Source organism: Tetrao urogallus (assembly GCF_951394365.1).
Source record: "Tetrao urogallus genome assembly, chromosome: 1".
NCBI lineage: Eukaryota > Metazoa > Chordata > Aves > Galliformes > Phasianidae > Tetrao > Tetrao urogallus.
In genome coordinates this window covers 145,158,971-145,176,274 of record NC_136813.1, presented here as the reverse complement: position 1 = coordinate 145,176,274, position 17,304 = coordinate 145,158,971, and the positions used below count along the sequence as shown (strand labels likewise).

Sequence of the window (17,304 nt, the reverse complement as noted above, 5' to 3'; positions counted from 1 at the left end):
AGGTTAATCATCTGCAATTTGAAGTAGCAGGATGCAGTGTCCTGTTTCTTGATTACTGTGGCCTCAGTTCATACCATATAATTTCAGACATTTGACTGAAAGGTATTAGTTTAATCACCTTATACTTCTAAAATAGACATGGAAAGAGGTCTTCTGGAAGACTTTCATTGACTCTGTGGGAAGCTGGTGAGAGCAAACCAAGTTAAATGCTTTAGGCTAAGGATTAGTGGTGGAATTCTTAGGTTTGGGTTTAATTCCTGTTTCTTCCAACACATTATGAAGCTCTGCTTCCTTTTGGTCATCTGCTTGGTGGGTATGCCAACAGAAGTGCAGTGAGGGTGCATGGTGAAACGATTTACAAAGCTGGTCCTGTTTGCAAAGAAAACCTCCAGTGAGGGGATAGGAGTGAGAATTATGAGGCTGGAAAGGCAGGAGACAGCTGGAACTCCTTCAAGTAATATGGACACTAAAGTCATCTTTTTGTTGAATCACATGAATATTTGAAGTACTAGCATGAACGTTTTCACCTGTCTCCCTGTAATAGGGGGTGCAATCTAAGTTTCTGCCTGTTAATTGCTTTTTAGGAGATAGCACTGTACTGATAGATCTGCTTCAACTTTTGGCTTCAGCATGAGGGAGATAGTGTGGAACCTGAGGGGTTGGAGGAATGTGCCAGGTGTTGTTTAAAGGATGTGGGTTGAAGGAGACAGGGGAAGACAACTTGGTTGTTTTTCAGTGTAAGTCTTAAAAGTGCTTAATTTTTCTGAGATAACTTCTGCCACTTCTTTATTATGTTGGATGAAAAGCCTTATTTTTCCCCCTAATGTTCTGTCAGGAAGAATCACATGAATTTGCCCGTGCGTTTATCTCAGGCCTTCTGTGGCAGCAGTATGGAGCATGTCCAAAGGAGGGCAACGAAACTGGTGAGGGGTCTGGAGCACAAGTCCTGTGAGGAGCAGCTGAGGGAGCTGGGATTGTTCAGTCTGGAGAAGAGGAGGCTCAGGGGAGACCTCACTGCACTGTACAACTGCCTGAAGGGAGGCTGTGATGAGGAGGGGTTTGGCCTCTTCTCCCAGGCATCAAACAGGACCTGAGGAAATGGCCACAAGTTGTACCAGAAGAGGTTTAGGCTGGACATGAGGAAAAACTCTTTCTCTCAGAGAGTGGTCAGGCACTGGAATGGCTGCCCAGGGAGGTGGTGGAATCGCTGTTCCTGGCAGTGTTCAAGAGGCGTCTGGATGAGGAGCCGTGAGATATGGTTTAGTGCTTGTGGTAGCAGTGGGAATGGGAAGGTTGGACTAGATGATCTTACAGGTCGTTTCCAACCTTGTGATTCTGTGATTTGCAAACCTTGCACAGCCAAATGACTCCTAAATCTTTTTGTTTCAGGGGAAGGATAAAGTACTAATCTGGGAGGAAGACTAATAGGCTAGTGAAACTTGAGAGTTCCAATGCGTAGCTAAATTTCTTGTGTTATCTTCAAGGAGTAAAGATTATTGGTAAAAAGCATGGAAGAAATAATTTGAGTACAGCCTTAATGCAATTGGATGGCGACTGATTTTAGTAGTCTGAGGTTATCTCTACTTGATGTTGATGTTTTTGCATGTAATGTAACTAGATTGTGTGATCCTCAACAATGGATTTATCCTCGTTTGTGGATTCAATTCTTGTATACTGTGTGTAAACTGCATTGTGATAAACCTGCACATAACTGATAGAGATTTTGTGTTAATTTACTTCATTTGCCTTAGAGTTCCCAGGAGTCTTAGTTACAGGCTCGTTGCAGCAGGCATTGTAAATCAGAATAAAAAGGTTTGATTGTGTAGACTGCTTTGAATAGGAGGGAAAAGAAAAGACAACGTATCTTGCTGTGTTAATATTTAATGTATGACCTCAGCATCCATCTTAGCAACTTGCCATAATTCGGAGAGATAATGCATTCAAGACCTTAAAGGCAGAGGCTACTATTTGGTATGGACAATTTACAGAAGTTAATGTGCTAGTGGGGTTTTTTGCTGGTTTTTATTATTTTATTTTACTTTTTAACCTGCTGTTGTTTTGAGTGCTTGCGATAGTGGTCTCACTTCTGCAATGAAAGTGGGAGCTTGGATGGATAAAAGTTCTGCTGGGCAACACTATTCAGTCTTTTCTGCTTCCCTCTTGCAATTAATAATTGACTCCTCCTTTTCTCTGTCAATTTTATTAACGGAAAGATGGTGGTGAGGTGGGAGTTGTCATACCTTTACTAAATGTCCTCTCTCTCCTGTGTGAGGAGTGAAGAGCAGATCGAGAGCTGTCCTTGAAATGGTTGCTCTGATTTTGCTATATTGCAGAAGCTGGTATGATGTTCCTCTGTGGAAACGTTGGAGTCGTGGATGGAGGTGAATTTTCGATACGAGGCAAATAATGAATTGCTCAAACGTTCGGGACAGCAAGTGCTTTGGATTAGGATTGTGTGATCAGCTGGTACGAAGCTTGGCAAAAAGAAATGGAGGCTTCAGTATCATTTTCATTTTGAACGGAGGCTGAGGTTGTTTGACTGTTGTGTAAAAATGAAGAGCCTTTTAAATATGAACTTCTGATTTCAAGTGCTCTTCAGTAGCCACGGCACTTAAGCAGTTCCTGCTGTGTCCGTTTTGCTGGTACGGATGTTTGTGTGACGATTCAGTGGATTGGATCTGTTAGTTCAGAAAGGGCTTTTTCCCCTTGCAGAAGCATTTCTCACCCATAACAGCTCTGTGGTGCAGCTTGTGTCCTGACTGACAGCCAAGTGGGACGCTGGCCCTCCTCATCTGGTGCAGAGAGGGCTGACCGTACATGACTAGCTGAAGTTGTAGTGACGTTCGGCATAAAACACAATCGCTCTTGAATAGGTTCTTACTGTTACTGGTGGCTGGTAAAAGATGAGCTGGATAACTTTCTGCAGTCGCTTGGTGGACTTTTAGAAGCTATTTACAGTGCATCTGTACTGTCAGTTGGAACAGAAAACCAGTAACCATAGCATATCCTGAGTTGGATAAGGACCAGTGAGTCCAACTCCTGCCTCCACGTGGCACTGCCCAAAAATCAAACCCTATGTCTGAGGGCATTATGCAGATGCTCCTTGAGCTCTGGCAGCTTGGGGCAGCCCGTTCCATGCCCACCACTCTCTGGTGCAGACCCTGTCCCTGATCCCCACCTGCCCCTTCCCTGACACAGCTCCATGCCGTTCCCTCGGGCCCTGTGCTGTCACACAGAGCAGAGCTCAGGCCTCTCCTCTGCTCTGCGCTGAGCAAACCACAGGCCCTCAACCTCTTTTCTTGCCCTCCAGACTGTTCCCCATCTTCGTAGTCCTCCTTTGGGCACTCCCTAACAGTTTTATGCCCTTTTTGCACTGTGGTGCCCAAAACTGCACACTCTACTTGTGGAGAGGCTGCTGCAGCACAGTGTAGAGTGGGACAGTTCGTTCCCTCACCTGACCAGCAGTGCTGAGCCTGATGCTCACGCTGAGATACAGTTGGTCTTCTTGGTTGCCCGAACTCACTGCTGACACATGTTCGACTTGCTGTTGACCAAGACCCCCAGATGGCTTTCAGCTTGGAGACTGCTATCCAGCCTCATCCCCCAGTCTGTATGCATAACCAGGTGCAGAATCTGGCACTTGCTCTTGTTAAATGTCATCTGTTTGGTGATTGCTTAGCTCTCTAATTTGTTAAGATCTCTCTGCAAGGCCTCTCCTCCCTTAACAGAATCAGCAGCTCCTCCTAGTTCAATATTGCCAGCAAATCTGCTCAGAACACTTTCTATTCCTACAGTAACGTAATAGCAAATTTAGATACCAAAAACCAGATGAAATTCTGTTAAACCTTGAGTTACATTCCTCAAGATACATGTTTTCACAGCACCACAACTTAACTACCACCTTACAACAAAGTTTTGTTCTTGTCAAGCTGCTGCTTTCATCATGTGTAGGAATATAAATGTAACAGTACGCTTCCATCAAAGTGCAGAGCTAAACAGGAGATGGCATTTTGCTTTTGGTCACGTGATGAGGGAGTAAGGAAAACTTGCAGATGCAAAACAAATCTGTTTAGATGTTTAAACTGGTGCTACCAAAATACAGATGTTAAAAAATTCAGAAAGAAAGTCCACGATTAAATAATAGTCACATGCAAAAAGCTAATTTCTGTTGTTTGTTTGTTTATACAGTGTCCTTTATTATAGCAGTTGAATACTCCAGGTTCCTGTGTGTGTCCTTCCCTATGAGACTAGAAGATGCAATGACATTTTTGTGTGTGTGGCCACTTGGGAAAAGCATGAAATAAGAATTGAATCTATATCCTACCTAGCTCAATAATCCCCAGAGCATTCCCCTCTTAAGACTGACAGAGCTCACTGTGTTCCTTCTGTCATGCTCAGCTGTTCTTCACTCAACCTGTGAGAAACATTTTCTATGTTGTTTGGATTTAAAGCACATCTACTGACTTTCTGTTTAAAAAAATGAAAAAGAAAAGAAAAGCTGTACAGACATTTTTGTGAAGAAGGCACAGTGTCTGTGTGAGCTGATGGAGACGAGTTGGAATTGATTTATCCAAATCTTAGCTTGGTTGAGGAACCCTTTGGGGTTTTCATTGGGTAGGAAGGACAAAATTCAGTTCTTAGTTCTATGCCAGTATTAGCACTGCTTTGTAAGACGTTATTGATATATATTCATTAGTAGTAGGAACTTAAGCATATATAATAATTACATATGTGTGTGTTTAAGACATGTAAAATTGTTTTCATTAATTAAATGTTATGGTTTAAACTTCCATTGTTAAGAATTGCTGAGATGACTTGGAGCAAATGAAGTATCTGCTTCACTATGTTGTGGCACTCTCTATGAAAATTAATTGTACACTGTTTAAACTTTGAGTGATGTGATAAAGTTTATTTGATAGAATAAATTATGTCTTGGTGAGAGCCAGGTGTGACTGCTGCTTTCTCTAGAAGAATGGAGTTGAATGAGACAATATACGAGTTTCTTGTGTCTCAGATCATTCGGTTTATTCCTTGTACATGGAAGTAACGTCTGGCTAGAACAGGATCTGAAACAGCTGCATAGAAAGGTACAGAGTAAACCTGCTGTGTATTTCAGTTTGATCATTACTGGTGTGCTGTGAATGTTACTGCTTGGACAAGATGGTGACCTCTTGCAGTGCCAGCTTCTGGTTTACTTGCATATTACACCTAAGGCAAAAAACTAAATCTGCTTTTTCTTCTTAAAAGCAGCATATGAGGTGATATTCTCCCCCAGACTCGAACAAGATCAGTTTGTTCCCTGCCACTGCTCAGGTGTGCAAGTTGCAGCTGACCACCTGCAGAAGTGAGGCTTGGTAACTTTGCCTTGACTGTGGAAGTGATACTCATTTTGTGGAAATATATGTATTTTTTAACTTCATTTTAGACTTAATTCTGATCTTAGGGTTTTTTAGGGACAAATTATGGAGTTACGCTGAAGTTTTGGAATGATGGAGATTTGGAGTTGTGCGTGCTCTGCGAGTTTGTGATGGAGAGAGGAAGAAGAAAAATGTTGGCTTTTGTGCAGGCGAGGACTAGAAATGGTTATGGAGACGTGTATGCATCTCTCTTGCAGAGCATTTAGTAAATAAGTGTTTTAATCAGAAGCCTGGATGGCCAATGTGGAAAAAATAATAATTAAAGAAACAGCAGTTGTTTGTGTACATATTTGGACAATGGAATATGCTTTCTCAACATTTGTCACCTGTCTGTGATGACATTTTCTTTGCTGATCAGTGTTCTAGGAAGTGAGAGGTCTTGGGCAGATCACCAGAAATGCATTGCATTTGACTGCTGCCTTGAGACTTCTCTGCACAGATGGGTCGCGGTAGTCAACTCAAATCTGAAGAAAATTTAACAAAGCAGAAAGATTTCACCTCCTACAGAACGAAGTGGTGCTGATTTGGTTTGCTCTTTCTTTGGCTTATTGTAAGGATTAAGCATATCCCCACAGTATTTTGCCATTCAGCTCACTTGTGTTGAGCTGGCTGGCTGTAGCGCTGCACAACTGCGCTGGCATTGGCACTACATGAGAAAATCTATATTTGTCTTTGATAATTGGGACAAAAAAGTTCAGAGATTTATATGGATTTAAAAAACCTAGCACAGTATGTTGCAGAAAATCATTTCACACAGTAATCTTTGTGTGGGAGGACTGATGAACCCTGTTAATCAGCGGTGGTTGGACAGTTGCATTTACATGCAGGAGCTGTTTAAAGAGATTTACATGCTGCTGGCTACCATTTGGTAATCCTGCTGACAGCAGGATCCAAATACAGTAGCTCTGTATTTTGGGGAACTCCCACGTTAACAAAGTTGTTCTGCAGAGGTGTTTCAGATAATTAAACAAGAAACAAAGTCTGCATTGTAGATGTACTTAAGGTGTACTTAGAAATAATTTCATGTGGAGAACATAGGTTGAAAAACTACCTGATAAGCTTAGATGTTGCACAAATAATCATGCAACAGCTAAGAAGACTTGCTGCTTCTCTCTGAGTTATGGGCAGGGATCTCAATTCCGAGGCTGTTTCTTGTCACGGATGAGAGCTTGTAGCACGCTTCCTTGTTCCTACCCAGGTTGAAGACAGATGTTGGGGCATTTGGGAAGAAAGAAAAACATTGAAGCAGAGTGAAACAATTCAGTCTAGTGAATGTCATCTGCAATCTCTAAATGGATGTACTCTGATATAAAGCTACAGGCCATGAATGCTTGAGAAGAATCACAAAGCTGCAGTGGCAGAGCTGGGTGCCCTTTCGGTCACCGTAGATGGGGCACTGGTGTAGCGAAAGCCGTGCCAAGCTCTTCCCTTGCCTATGAATGACAGGAGGTGGCCTTGGATGTTTTTGTTTTGTGTTGGTAAATACTGGAAACATATGTAATTTGTGGCCATTAGTGGAGCACTTCTTTGTAGATGAGACTTTGCCCCTTGTGCCGAGGAGAGAATTACAGCAGTCTGCCACAATTCAGGACCATTTTATGTCTCTTATAGTCTTTGCTCAGCAACTGGTGTGCCACTCTTTTGAGTTCCTGCATTCAAGAGATAACGTACTGGTGGAGGCCACACCTCAAGCACTGCCTTCAGTTTTGGTTTTCTCACGAAGGAAGGGCATGAAAGCCCTGGAGCGTGTCTAGGAAAGGAAGGTGAAGCTGCAAAAGGTCTGTAGCACAAGTCTTGTGGGGAGCGGCAGAGGGCACTGGGTTTGTTCAGTCTGGAGGAGTGTCGGGTTAGACCTGATTGCTCTCTACAGTGATCTGAAAGGAGGTTGTGGTGAGATGGGAGTTGGTGGCTGCTCCCAGGTAACAGTGATAGGATGAAAGGTGGTGGCCTTAGGTTGTGCCAAGGGACGTTCAGGTTGGATTTCAGGAAGAACTTCTTAGCAAGAGTGGTGCAGCAGTGGCACAGGCTGCCCAGGGAGGTGGTAGAGTTACCATCCCTGGAGGTGTTCCAGAAGCGTGTGGATGTGGCTCTGAGGGACGTGGTCAGTGGGCATGGTGGGGATGGGTTGATGGTTGGACCGGATGATTGTAGTGGGCTTTTCCAAACTTCATGATTCTAAACTGGTTGCTTTAAGTCCTTCTGGTAAAATTTTAATCAAATATTTATCTCTTTTTTTTTTTTTTTTTTTTTTTTTTTTTTTTTTCTTCTTTTCCTGTGGATTCACGTGGGCTTTGGAGGCTTCCTCATCTGTCTGGATTTGTTCTACTAACAGAGCTTGCCTGTGGAAATTCTCCTTGGTGGTTTTGCTGAGAATCCAGCACTTAGATCTGTGCACTTAATAGTGCTGTTACCTTAAAGAAACATTATTACAATAATAATTGTAATAGTCCTGTATTTTTAGTAAATTAATGGCAGGGAGTGTGCTATAGGTGTTAAGTTATCGATGATGTAATGGAGTAAGGCTGCCTATTTTAATTCCTATTATTAATGAAATGCTTTTTTTTTTTTTCCCCTTGGCTATTATCCTGGTTATGAGGCTTGGTGTGTTATTCAGGCTGCTTGTGAGATATCAAAATGATATATTGTGCTGAAGGAGACCTAAAAAAAGAGCATTTACTTATTTACTTAGGGCATGGACTAAGTTAATCTGACCAAAAAATTTTATTTCTCAAGATAAACTGCAAGATCAAAACAAAAACCAACTAAGAACAAGAAACTTTCTCACTTCTGTGGGTTAGCGGGTCTTCTGCCTTCCTGAATTAATTTAAAGGGATTGTAGAGAAGAATAGTAACCCAAATAAAACCAGGCTGTCTCTCTGGAGGACTCAGAAGGATGAGAGGCAGGTGGAAAAAGTGTGTGATGTCACACATAGTCTACGTCGTCTTCTTTGTATGTCTCTTTTCTTGGGACTCTTTGGTGATCTTGTACTTGACTGAAACTTAAAGGCTTGAATTCTGAGTGGGTTCAATTGATTGTGACAAGTACACAACCTGACAGTATGACAAGATGTAACGAAGGCAAATGTTCCAGGAAGTCTCACATTTGAGGAGTTAAGAGTTCTGTTTCTTGGAAGAGCGTGAATCTTGACTTAACATTTGAAGAAAGCAATCTCATCACATGGTTTTGACCAGTTTGTTTGCTGGGAGGGAAAGCTGCAGCAAAGAAACAACGTGCTTTTTTCATCTTTCTGTGGTTTTTAATTGTAGTTTTTTTTTTTCTTGCAAAATTAATAGAACAAAAACACAAAAAAAACCAACAAAACAAACCAACATTCAGCAAACAGTGTATACACATTGTTATTACTTTACTTTCTTAATGACTGTAGTGGTGCCTTAAGCTTTTGAGGTCCTACTCAGGATCCCCATACAATATTGCAGCTGCTGTCCAGTCCTTGAGGATGAATCATGATTCCTCATGCTGGATAGCAAATGGAAACATGAAGGAGGCCCTTACTGAAGTTCATTTGCTTTGGAGTTGATTATGTAGATGTGGGTAGCAACACATAGTATTCCAAAAAATATGTTCTGGCTTTTTTACAAGTACTTTCAATTAAGTTTCAGCCAAGGTAATGTAAAAGTCTAGAGGATGAAGTGTAGGCCCTTTTGTTCAAAAGAGTGGACTGGTTCTGACTTTTCATGTTGCTGAACAAAGCAGGTGTTGGGGGGGAAAGTACCGTTTGTTACCTTCTTGTATTGGTTTTTGCCTTTCAGGTGTCATTGGAGCAGTTAGCAATGCAGTATGAAGCAGATGTCTTTAAGCATTCTGGTGCCTGATTTGTCACAGATTCATATTTGCCTTTTCACTGGAGTATCTTGTTGGAGCTTTGTTTGGTTGTATGTTGGCTGTGTTCTAGTTGTATTCTCAGTGAAAGGTGGTCTTTTGGACATTGTTCCTACAGTGTAGATCCAAACGTGGTTTGAGTCTGTTGTGCGGTTCATACAGTTAAATCTTTTTTTAAATCTTGTGGTAGCAAAATAGCTGAAGGAATAGGATCGCTCTCCTCTGCTTAACAAGATGCTCCTGGAAGCTTGTTTTCCACATAAATAGACCCAGTCAGTGACTGACTGCAGAACACACTAAGGCTGAAAATATGTTCCAGCTGGTAGTAGGCTACAGACTTGTTTTTTCTTGGAAAGCAATGACTCCTTTTGCTACCTAGAATGACTGGAAGGTGCAAGCAGGGAGATAGAAATTAGTGTAGGAGACGTACTCGATTTTAATTGCCGTTAAAACAGTGGAATTGAGCAGTGCTATTTATGTGAATGGGACATGCAGATGCTATACCTCTTTCTTTCTTCTTGTCCCCGCTTTAGGAGGGCTTTCGAGCTGTTGCTCTGCTGCTGAACAGCATGCAGTCCTTTCGGGAGCAAAGTAGTTACCACGGAAACCAGCAGAGCTACCCGCAGGAAGTGCACGGATCGTCCCGACTGGAGGAGTTCAGCCCGCGCCAGCAGGCCCAGATGTTCCAGAGCTTCGGAGGAGGTACTGGCAGTGGACGTCGCGGAGCAGCAGGAGCCTCTACAGCGATGCCTGGTGAGAGCTCTGGCCATCAGAGCTACCAAGGTTTCAGAAAAGAAGCAGGAGAGTTTTACTATATGGCTACCAACAAAGATCCAGTGGCGTCAGGAGGGCAGCAGCCGCCTCAGCGCAGGCCTTCTGGACCGGTACAGAGCTATGGGCCCCCTCAAGGGAGTAGCTTTGGGAGTCAGTATGGGAGTGAGGGACACGTGGGCCAATTTCAAACGCAGCATTCGACCCTTGGGGGCGTATCCCACTATCAGCAGGATTATACTGGTCCTTTCTCTCCAGGGAGTGCTCAGTATCAGCAGCAGGCTTCTAGCCAGCAGCAGCAGGTACAACAGCTGAGACAGCAGATCTATCAGTCTCATCAGCCTTTACCCCAGGCTTCCAGCCAGTCTGCTTCTAGCACCTCGCACTTGCAGCCAATGCAGCGTCCATCCACCCTGCCTTCCTCTGCTTCTGGGTACCAGTTACGAGTGGGTCAGTACAGCCAACACTATCAGCCACCTTCGTCGTCCTCGTCCTCCTCTTTCCCCTCCCCACAGCGTTTTGGCCAGTCAGGACAGAATTATGATGGAAGCTACAGCGTGAATTCTGGGTCACAGTATGAAGGCCATGCCGTGGGTTCCAATGCACAGGCATATGGGTCCCAGTCAAACTACAGCTTTCAGACTCAACCGATGAAAAGCTTTGAGCAGTCTAAGCTGCCCCAAAGTGGGCAGCAGGGGCAGCAGCAGCAGCACCCATCTCAGCATGTAATGCAGTATTCAAATGCTGCCTCCAAGCTCTCTCTTCAAAGTCAAGTGGGACAGTACAGCCAGACTGAAGTTCCTGTAAGGTCACCGATGCAGTTTCACCAAAACTTCAGTCCAATCTCTAATCCATCTCCTGCTGCATCTGTGGTTCAGTCTCCAAGCTGCAGCTCCACCCCTTCTCCTCTCATGCCAGGTGGAGAAAATCTCCAGTGTGGGCAAGGCAACATGTCCATGGGTTCTAGAAACCGAATCCTGCAGATGATGCCTCAGCTTAGTCCTACACCATCTATGATGCCAAGTCCCAATGCTCATGCAGGGGGATTCAAGGGGTTTGGGTTGGAAGGACTGCAGGAAAAAAGGCTCACAGATCCAGGGCTGAGTAGCCTAAGTGCCCTAAGTTCTCAAGTGGCCAATCTGCCCAACACAGTCCAGCACATGTTGCTTTCAGATGCCTTGGCACCTCAGAAAAAAAGTTCCAAAAGGTCATCCTCTTCAAAGAAGGCTGACAGCTGCACAAACTCAGAAGGCTCTTCCCAGGCAGAGGAGCAGCTCAAGTCCCCCCTGGCAGAGTCCCTCGATGGTGGCTGTTCCAGTAGTTCAGAGGATCATGGGGAAAGGGTGAGACAGCTGAGTGGCCAGAGCACAAGCTCAGACACTACCTACAAGGGGGGTAACTTAGAAAGATCCAACTCCTCACCAGCACAAGGCTCTCAGAGTGAGCCCTCAAAACTCACCACCAGCCCTGCAGCTAGGGAAGATGTCGCCTCCCCTGATGGGAAGGAAGCTGTAGTGGCAGTAGAAAATGCCCCAAAAGTGAATGAAAAGGCAGTTGGAGTGATTGTCTCCCGGGAGGCTATGGCAGGTAGAGTAGAAAAGTCAGGTGGACAAGAGAAGCCTGCACAAGATGATGTTTCCACAGCCACTCAGACACCAGTTAGTGCTAGTGGAGTGAAGGAAGCTGGACATGCAGGGCCACAGCCAGAAGCTCAAGGAGGTACTAAGGGGAGCAAAAGTGGAGATAACACTAACCATAACGGAGAGGGGAACAGCCAGCCCAGCCATGCAGTTGTTGGGTCAAATTTTCCTGTGAGAACAGAACCTTCCAAATCTCCTGGCAGTTTAAGATACAGTTACAAAGATAATATAGCAGCTGGCATACAGAGAAATATTGGTGGCTTTCCACAGTATCCTTCTGGTCAAGAAAAAGGGGATTTTCCAGGACACAGTGAGCGCAAAGGCAGGAATGAGAAGTTTCCTAGCCTTCTACAGGAGGTCTTACAGGGTTACCACCATCATCCAGACAGAAGGTATTCTAGGAATGCACAGGAACATTCTGGGATGGCTGGGAGTTTGGAGGGAGCCATGAGGCCCAATATCTTAATTAGTCAAGCCAATGAATTGACGAATAGAGGCCTCTTAAACAAAAGTATGGGGTCTCTCCTGGAAGGTCCTCACTGGGGTCCCTGGGATAGGAAGTCTAGCAGCGCAGCCCCTGACATGAAGCAGATAAATTTAGCTGATTACCCTATTGCTAGAAAGTTTGAGATAGAGTCTCAGTCTTCTTCTCATGAAGGGGGAGCACTCTCGGAGAGGAGATCAGTGATCTGTGACATATCTCCATTAAGGCAGCTTGTCAGAGATCCTGGTCCTCACCCAATGGGGCACATGGGTCCCGAGGGCAGAAGTGGAAGGAGTGAACGTCTTGCCCCTGGCTTAAGCCAGTCAGTAATACTCCCAGGTGGCTTAGTATCCATGGAAACAAAGATGAAAGCTCACAGTGGGCAAATAAAAGAAGAAGAGTTTGAACAGTCAAAGAGCTCAGTTAGTCTTAATAATAAAAAGACAGGAGACCATTGTCATTCTGCTGGCATCAAGCATGAGTCTTTCCGAGGCAATGCTAGCCCTGGAGCTGCAGTCTCCGATTCTGCTCCAGACTACATTCCCCAGCAGGAGAGCAGATCAACACAGCTGAGACGAGCACCTGGCAGAACTGGAAGCAGCAGGGGTAAATCACCTTCTCAATTTCAGGATCTTGCTGATAAGCTGAAAATGTCACCGGGCAGAAGCAGAGGCCCAGGAGCAGATCTGCATCACATGAACCCACATATGACGCTATCTGAAAGAGTTAACAGGGGTTCCTTGCATTCTGGCTACCCTCAGAACTCAGAAGGCTCATCTTTGGCTGCAGCATATCATGCAAATGCTAGGCCTCATCCTTTTGGTGACCCCAACCAGAGTTTAAATTCCCAGTATCATTACAAGAGACAGCTATACCAGCAACAGCAAGAGGAATACAAAGATTGGGCAAGCAGCGCTGCTCAGGGTGTGATTGCTGCGGCTCAGCACAGACAGGAAGGAGCCAGGAAGAGCCCAAGACAACAGCAGTTTTTGGACAGAGTAAGGAGTCCCTTGAAAAATGACAAGGATGGAATGATGTACCTTCAGGGTAGCTCTTACCATGATACTGGAAGCCAGGATCCTGGGCGCTGCATTATGGGAAGCGACAGTGCACAGGGCAAGTGCACTGACCTAAAACACAGTAACCAGAAGCTGCAGCCGCATGAATCTGGTTGGGACCTCTCTCGGCAGACTACACCTGCCAAAGGCAGCGGCGCTCTGGGAGCAGCCAGCCAAAAAAGATTTTGCCCCCAAGAAAGCGATGGGCACAGACGAGAGGAATCTGCGGATTTGCCCAAGCCTAGCAATGCCATGCTCAGGCTCCCTGGCCATGAAGACCAGTCTCCTCAAAATCCCTTAATTATGAGGAGGAGAGTCCGTTCTTTCATCTCTCCTATCCCTACCAAAAGACAGCCACAGGATATGAAGAACAGTGGCAGTGAAGATAAAGGGCGAATGATGACATCAGCAAAAGAAGGAGCTGATAAAGCGTACAACTCTTATGCCCATTCATCTCAAAGCCAAGATGTTGGCAAACCAGTTGCAAAGGGAGATCCCTTCAAGGACCTGCCAAGTCCTGATGGTAGGAATTGTCCTGCTGTTTCCCTCACAAGCCCGGCTAAGACCAAAATATTGCCCCCAAGAAAGGGGCGAGGATTAAAACTGGAAGCAATTGTTCAAAAAATTACATCTCCCAATATTCGGAGAAGTGTTTCCACCAACAGTGCTGAAACTGGTGCAGATACTGTCACTCTTGATGACATCCTGTCCCTTAAGAGTGGACCTGAGGGAGGAAGTGTGTCTGCACATGGGCTGGAGGCTGAGAAGAGAAAAGGAGAGATGTTGTCAGATCAAGCGGGGTCAGCAAGCCAGGACACAGCTGGTGAAATAACTCTTGCACGATCCTCAGAAGAGTGGCAAGGCAACGAGGATGATAAAACCAAAAAAGACACCCCTGAAACTGCCAATGTTAGTAAAGAAGGGACGGGAACCAGTGCAGCACCACCTCCTCAGAAGTCAGGTGGTCAGGGAAGGTCTGATGGATCCGTAAGCGGACCTGGAACTCTGACCTTTCCAGACTCAAAAACAATTTCTCCCTCCAGTGTGTTTACTTCTGAACCAAACCCAAAGCCTGAGGAGAAAGATGGAGATGTGACAAACATTTCACCCAAGCCGGATGGCTTCCCTCCGAAAGGATATTTTCCTTCTGGAAAGAAAAAGGGAAGACCAATTGGGAGCGTGAACAAGCAAAAGAAGCAACAACAGCAGCAGCAACTGCCACCACCCCCACCACCTCCACCTGTACCTTCTCAGTCTTCAGAGGGGGTCGCTGGGGGTGAGCCAAAACCTAAGAGGCAAAGGAGGGAGAGGCGAAAACCTGCAGCACAGCCACGGAAGCGGAAGCCTAGACGGGCCGCTCCGATTGTGGAGCCTCAAGAGCCGGAGATCAAGCTTAAATATGCTACCCAGGCTGTGGATAAAACTGACTCCAAGAATAAATCCTTTTTCCCTTACATTCACGTGGTAAACAAGTGTGAACTAGGAGCTGTGTGCACAATCATTAATGCGGAGGAAGAGGAGCAGAACAAATTGGTGAGGGGTCGGAAAGGACAGAGGTCTTCAACACCCCCTCCTAGCAACGCGGAGAGCAAAGTGCTGCCCACCTCAACTTTCATGCTGCAGGGCCCTGTAGTAACAGAGTCTTCTGTCTTGGGGCATCTGGTTTGCTGCCTGTGTGGCAAGTGGGCCAGCTATCGTAACATGGGTGACCTCTTTGGTCCTTTCTACCCCCAGGATTACGCAGCCACCTTGCCCAAGAACCCACCTCCAAAGAGGGCCACAGAAATGCAGAGCAAGGTCAAGGTACGGCACAAAAGTGCTTCTAATGGTTCCAAGACAGATACAGAGGAGGAGGAGGAACAGCAACAACAGAAGGAACAAAGAAGCCTAGCTGCTCATCCCCGCTTTAAGAGGCGGCACCGCTCTGAGGACTGTAGTGGAGCCTCTCGGTCACTTTCAAGGGGAGCTTCTTGTAAAAAAGCAACCACTGAAGGTGGCAGTGGTGGTGAAAAGACTCCTTTGGACTCAAAGCCCTCTATGCCCACTTCAGAAGGTGGCACTGAGCTGGAGTTACAAATTCCTGAACTACCTCTTGACAGCAATGAATTTTGGGTCCACGAGGGTTGTATTCTCTGGGCCAATGGGATCTACCTGGTCTGTGGCAGGCTCTATGGGCTGCAGGAAGCTGTGGAGATTGCAAGAGAGATGGTGAGTACTGAAATTTACTGTGGCTTTTTTTTTTTTTTTTTTTTTTTTTGCTTGTTTGCATTAAGCATACCATTTGAAATGTTTTTGTTGTTCTTCTCTCATATCTTAAATGATCATCTTTCATTTGTAAATAAATCTCTAGTGATGCCCTTCAGACAGCTTTCTTTAGATTTCTGCCACACCTACCTGGTCAGTCAGAATTTATGAGCCTCAAAAGCCTAGATTCATGTTGCCTACTAAAAGTTCCAGTTGTCCAAAAGTTTTTTCGTGACTACAGCGATCTTTTTTTCTTTATCTGTGCTATTAGATACTAATGCTCTCCAGAACTGCTCTTGGAGTTGTGCAGTGGAAGGACAAATCAAAGCTGACACAAGTTGCAGCAAGGGAAATTCCAATTCAATATTGAGCAAAAAAATATTCACAGTGAGAACAGTCAAATATGGGATTGGGGGGTGGGGGGGGGGGGGGGGGGGTGGGGAGGGAGGAGGGAGCAACAGAAGTTGTGGACTAGCTGTCCAGTCACATTTATGCAACCCCAAGATCCTAAAGCAACTCACTGTACCTGTGAAATTGAAGGTAGCTTCAGAATTGGCCCTGCATTAGGCAGTTTACATCACACATCTGCAGAGGTCCCTTTGAACCCAAATGATTTATTCTTTGACTGTAATGCGTATTACCTGGTCCCTGCATATTAAGGTTGATAAAGTGGAATGACACAGAAGTTTGTAAATTGAGTAGAACTTGGGTGGCTTGACTGCTGATGAGTTCTGTACGAATTATAGCACAGTCATACTGGTAACTGGCATTCTCCAAAGTGCAAGTACACAATGAATGAGGAGAAATGTAAAGTCAAAGCAGGGACAGAGAGAGCTTTATTCACTGTCACCTGGTTGTGGATGGAGGCACCCATAATTGATTATCTGAGACTGAAGCTGACACTTTAGAACCATGTGTAATTTGACTTCCCTTACCATTATCAGTGTGCCACATTATTTATGCTTACCCTCTTGCTTCATGCCTTCTGTCTTGGGCCAGACCGTGCACAAGGTGCTGGACTGCTTTTTCCCGCTGCCTTCAGATTCTCTTTTTTTTTTCTCTCCTAAACAATGTTGGGATCTAGTTTTTTGGGTTTTTTTTATCTTCTCTCTGCATTCTTATGTGCAGCTCATTGCCACCTCCTGAGCTCTCCTCTACCAGTTTGATTCCTGGCTTTTTCTGCCTTTTCGCTCTCTGTTCTTTGACAGTAATTACATGCTTCTTTGCCCTAACTTGATTTGGCCTGCATTCCTGTTTCTAGCTTCTCATTAAATAGAGTCAGTTAATTTCATTTGCTTTTCACCAAGTAGTGTTTGTGTGCTGAATTTCTTATCTCTGATAATTGCAAGGTTTCTTTTGGGATCTCCAACGTCATTTGGATTCTGCTTGTAATGTAACTGTCCTTTCACGTGTCTTGCAGTTTACCAGTATATTCAGTTTGGATCTCTCTAACATATTTTTCCCTTTTTCCTGTTCTCAGGGCATGTCCTCCCATTTATGATTCTTGTTTTCCCAATGGCAGATGCTTTCTCAAATTCTTGAACTGCTTGAGGAGTTGTTCTTCAGTGATACTTTTTGTGTTTCTGTACTTACAAAGGGTTTGTGGCCGACAAAACATCATGGCTGTACCAATAGATCTAATCAGACTTGGCAAATAGCATCCCATTGTAGAAACATTGTTGACATGGTTGTTGCATGTTGTTCCTTCTGTGTATGGGATGATTTTCTGAGCATGCATTGGCCTACTCTTTGTCACTTTCTTCAACTGTTAGGATCACCTCTCCTTGTCACAAGTGGAATTTTGCACTCCTTAACCCTTTCACTCCACTTTGTGGCATTATACAGTAAT

General features: G+C 44.8%; 1 protein-coding gene across 1 annotated transcript in view; it reads left to right on the top strand.

Annotated features, from left to right (window-relative positions):
* TCF20 (transcription factor 20) overlaps positions 1 to 17,304 on the top strand; it is a gene marked incomplete at both ends in the record, with an annotated part of 100,769 nt that overhangs the window by 52,435 nt on the left and 31,030 nt on the right. Inside the window, one exon of the mRNA XM_079549449.1 lies at positions 9,792 to 15,419. Within this exon, the coding sequence (XP_079405575.1) occupies positions 9,792 to 15,419 (5,628 nt within the window). The remainder of the gene's footprint in view (positions 1 to 9,791; positions 15,420 to 17,304) is intronic.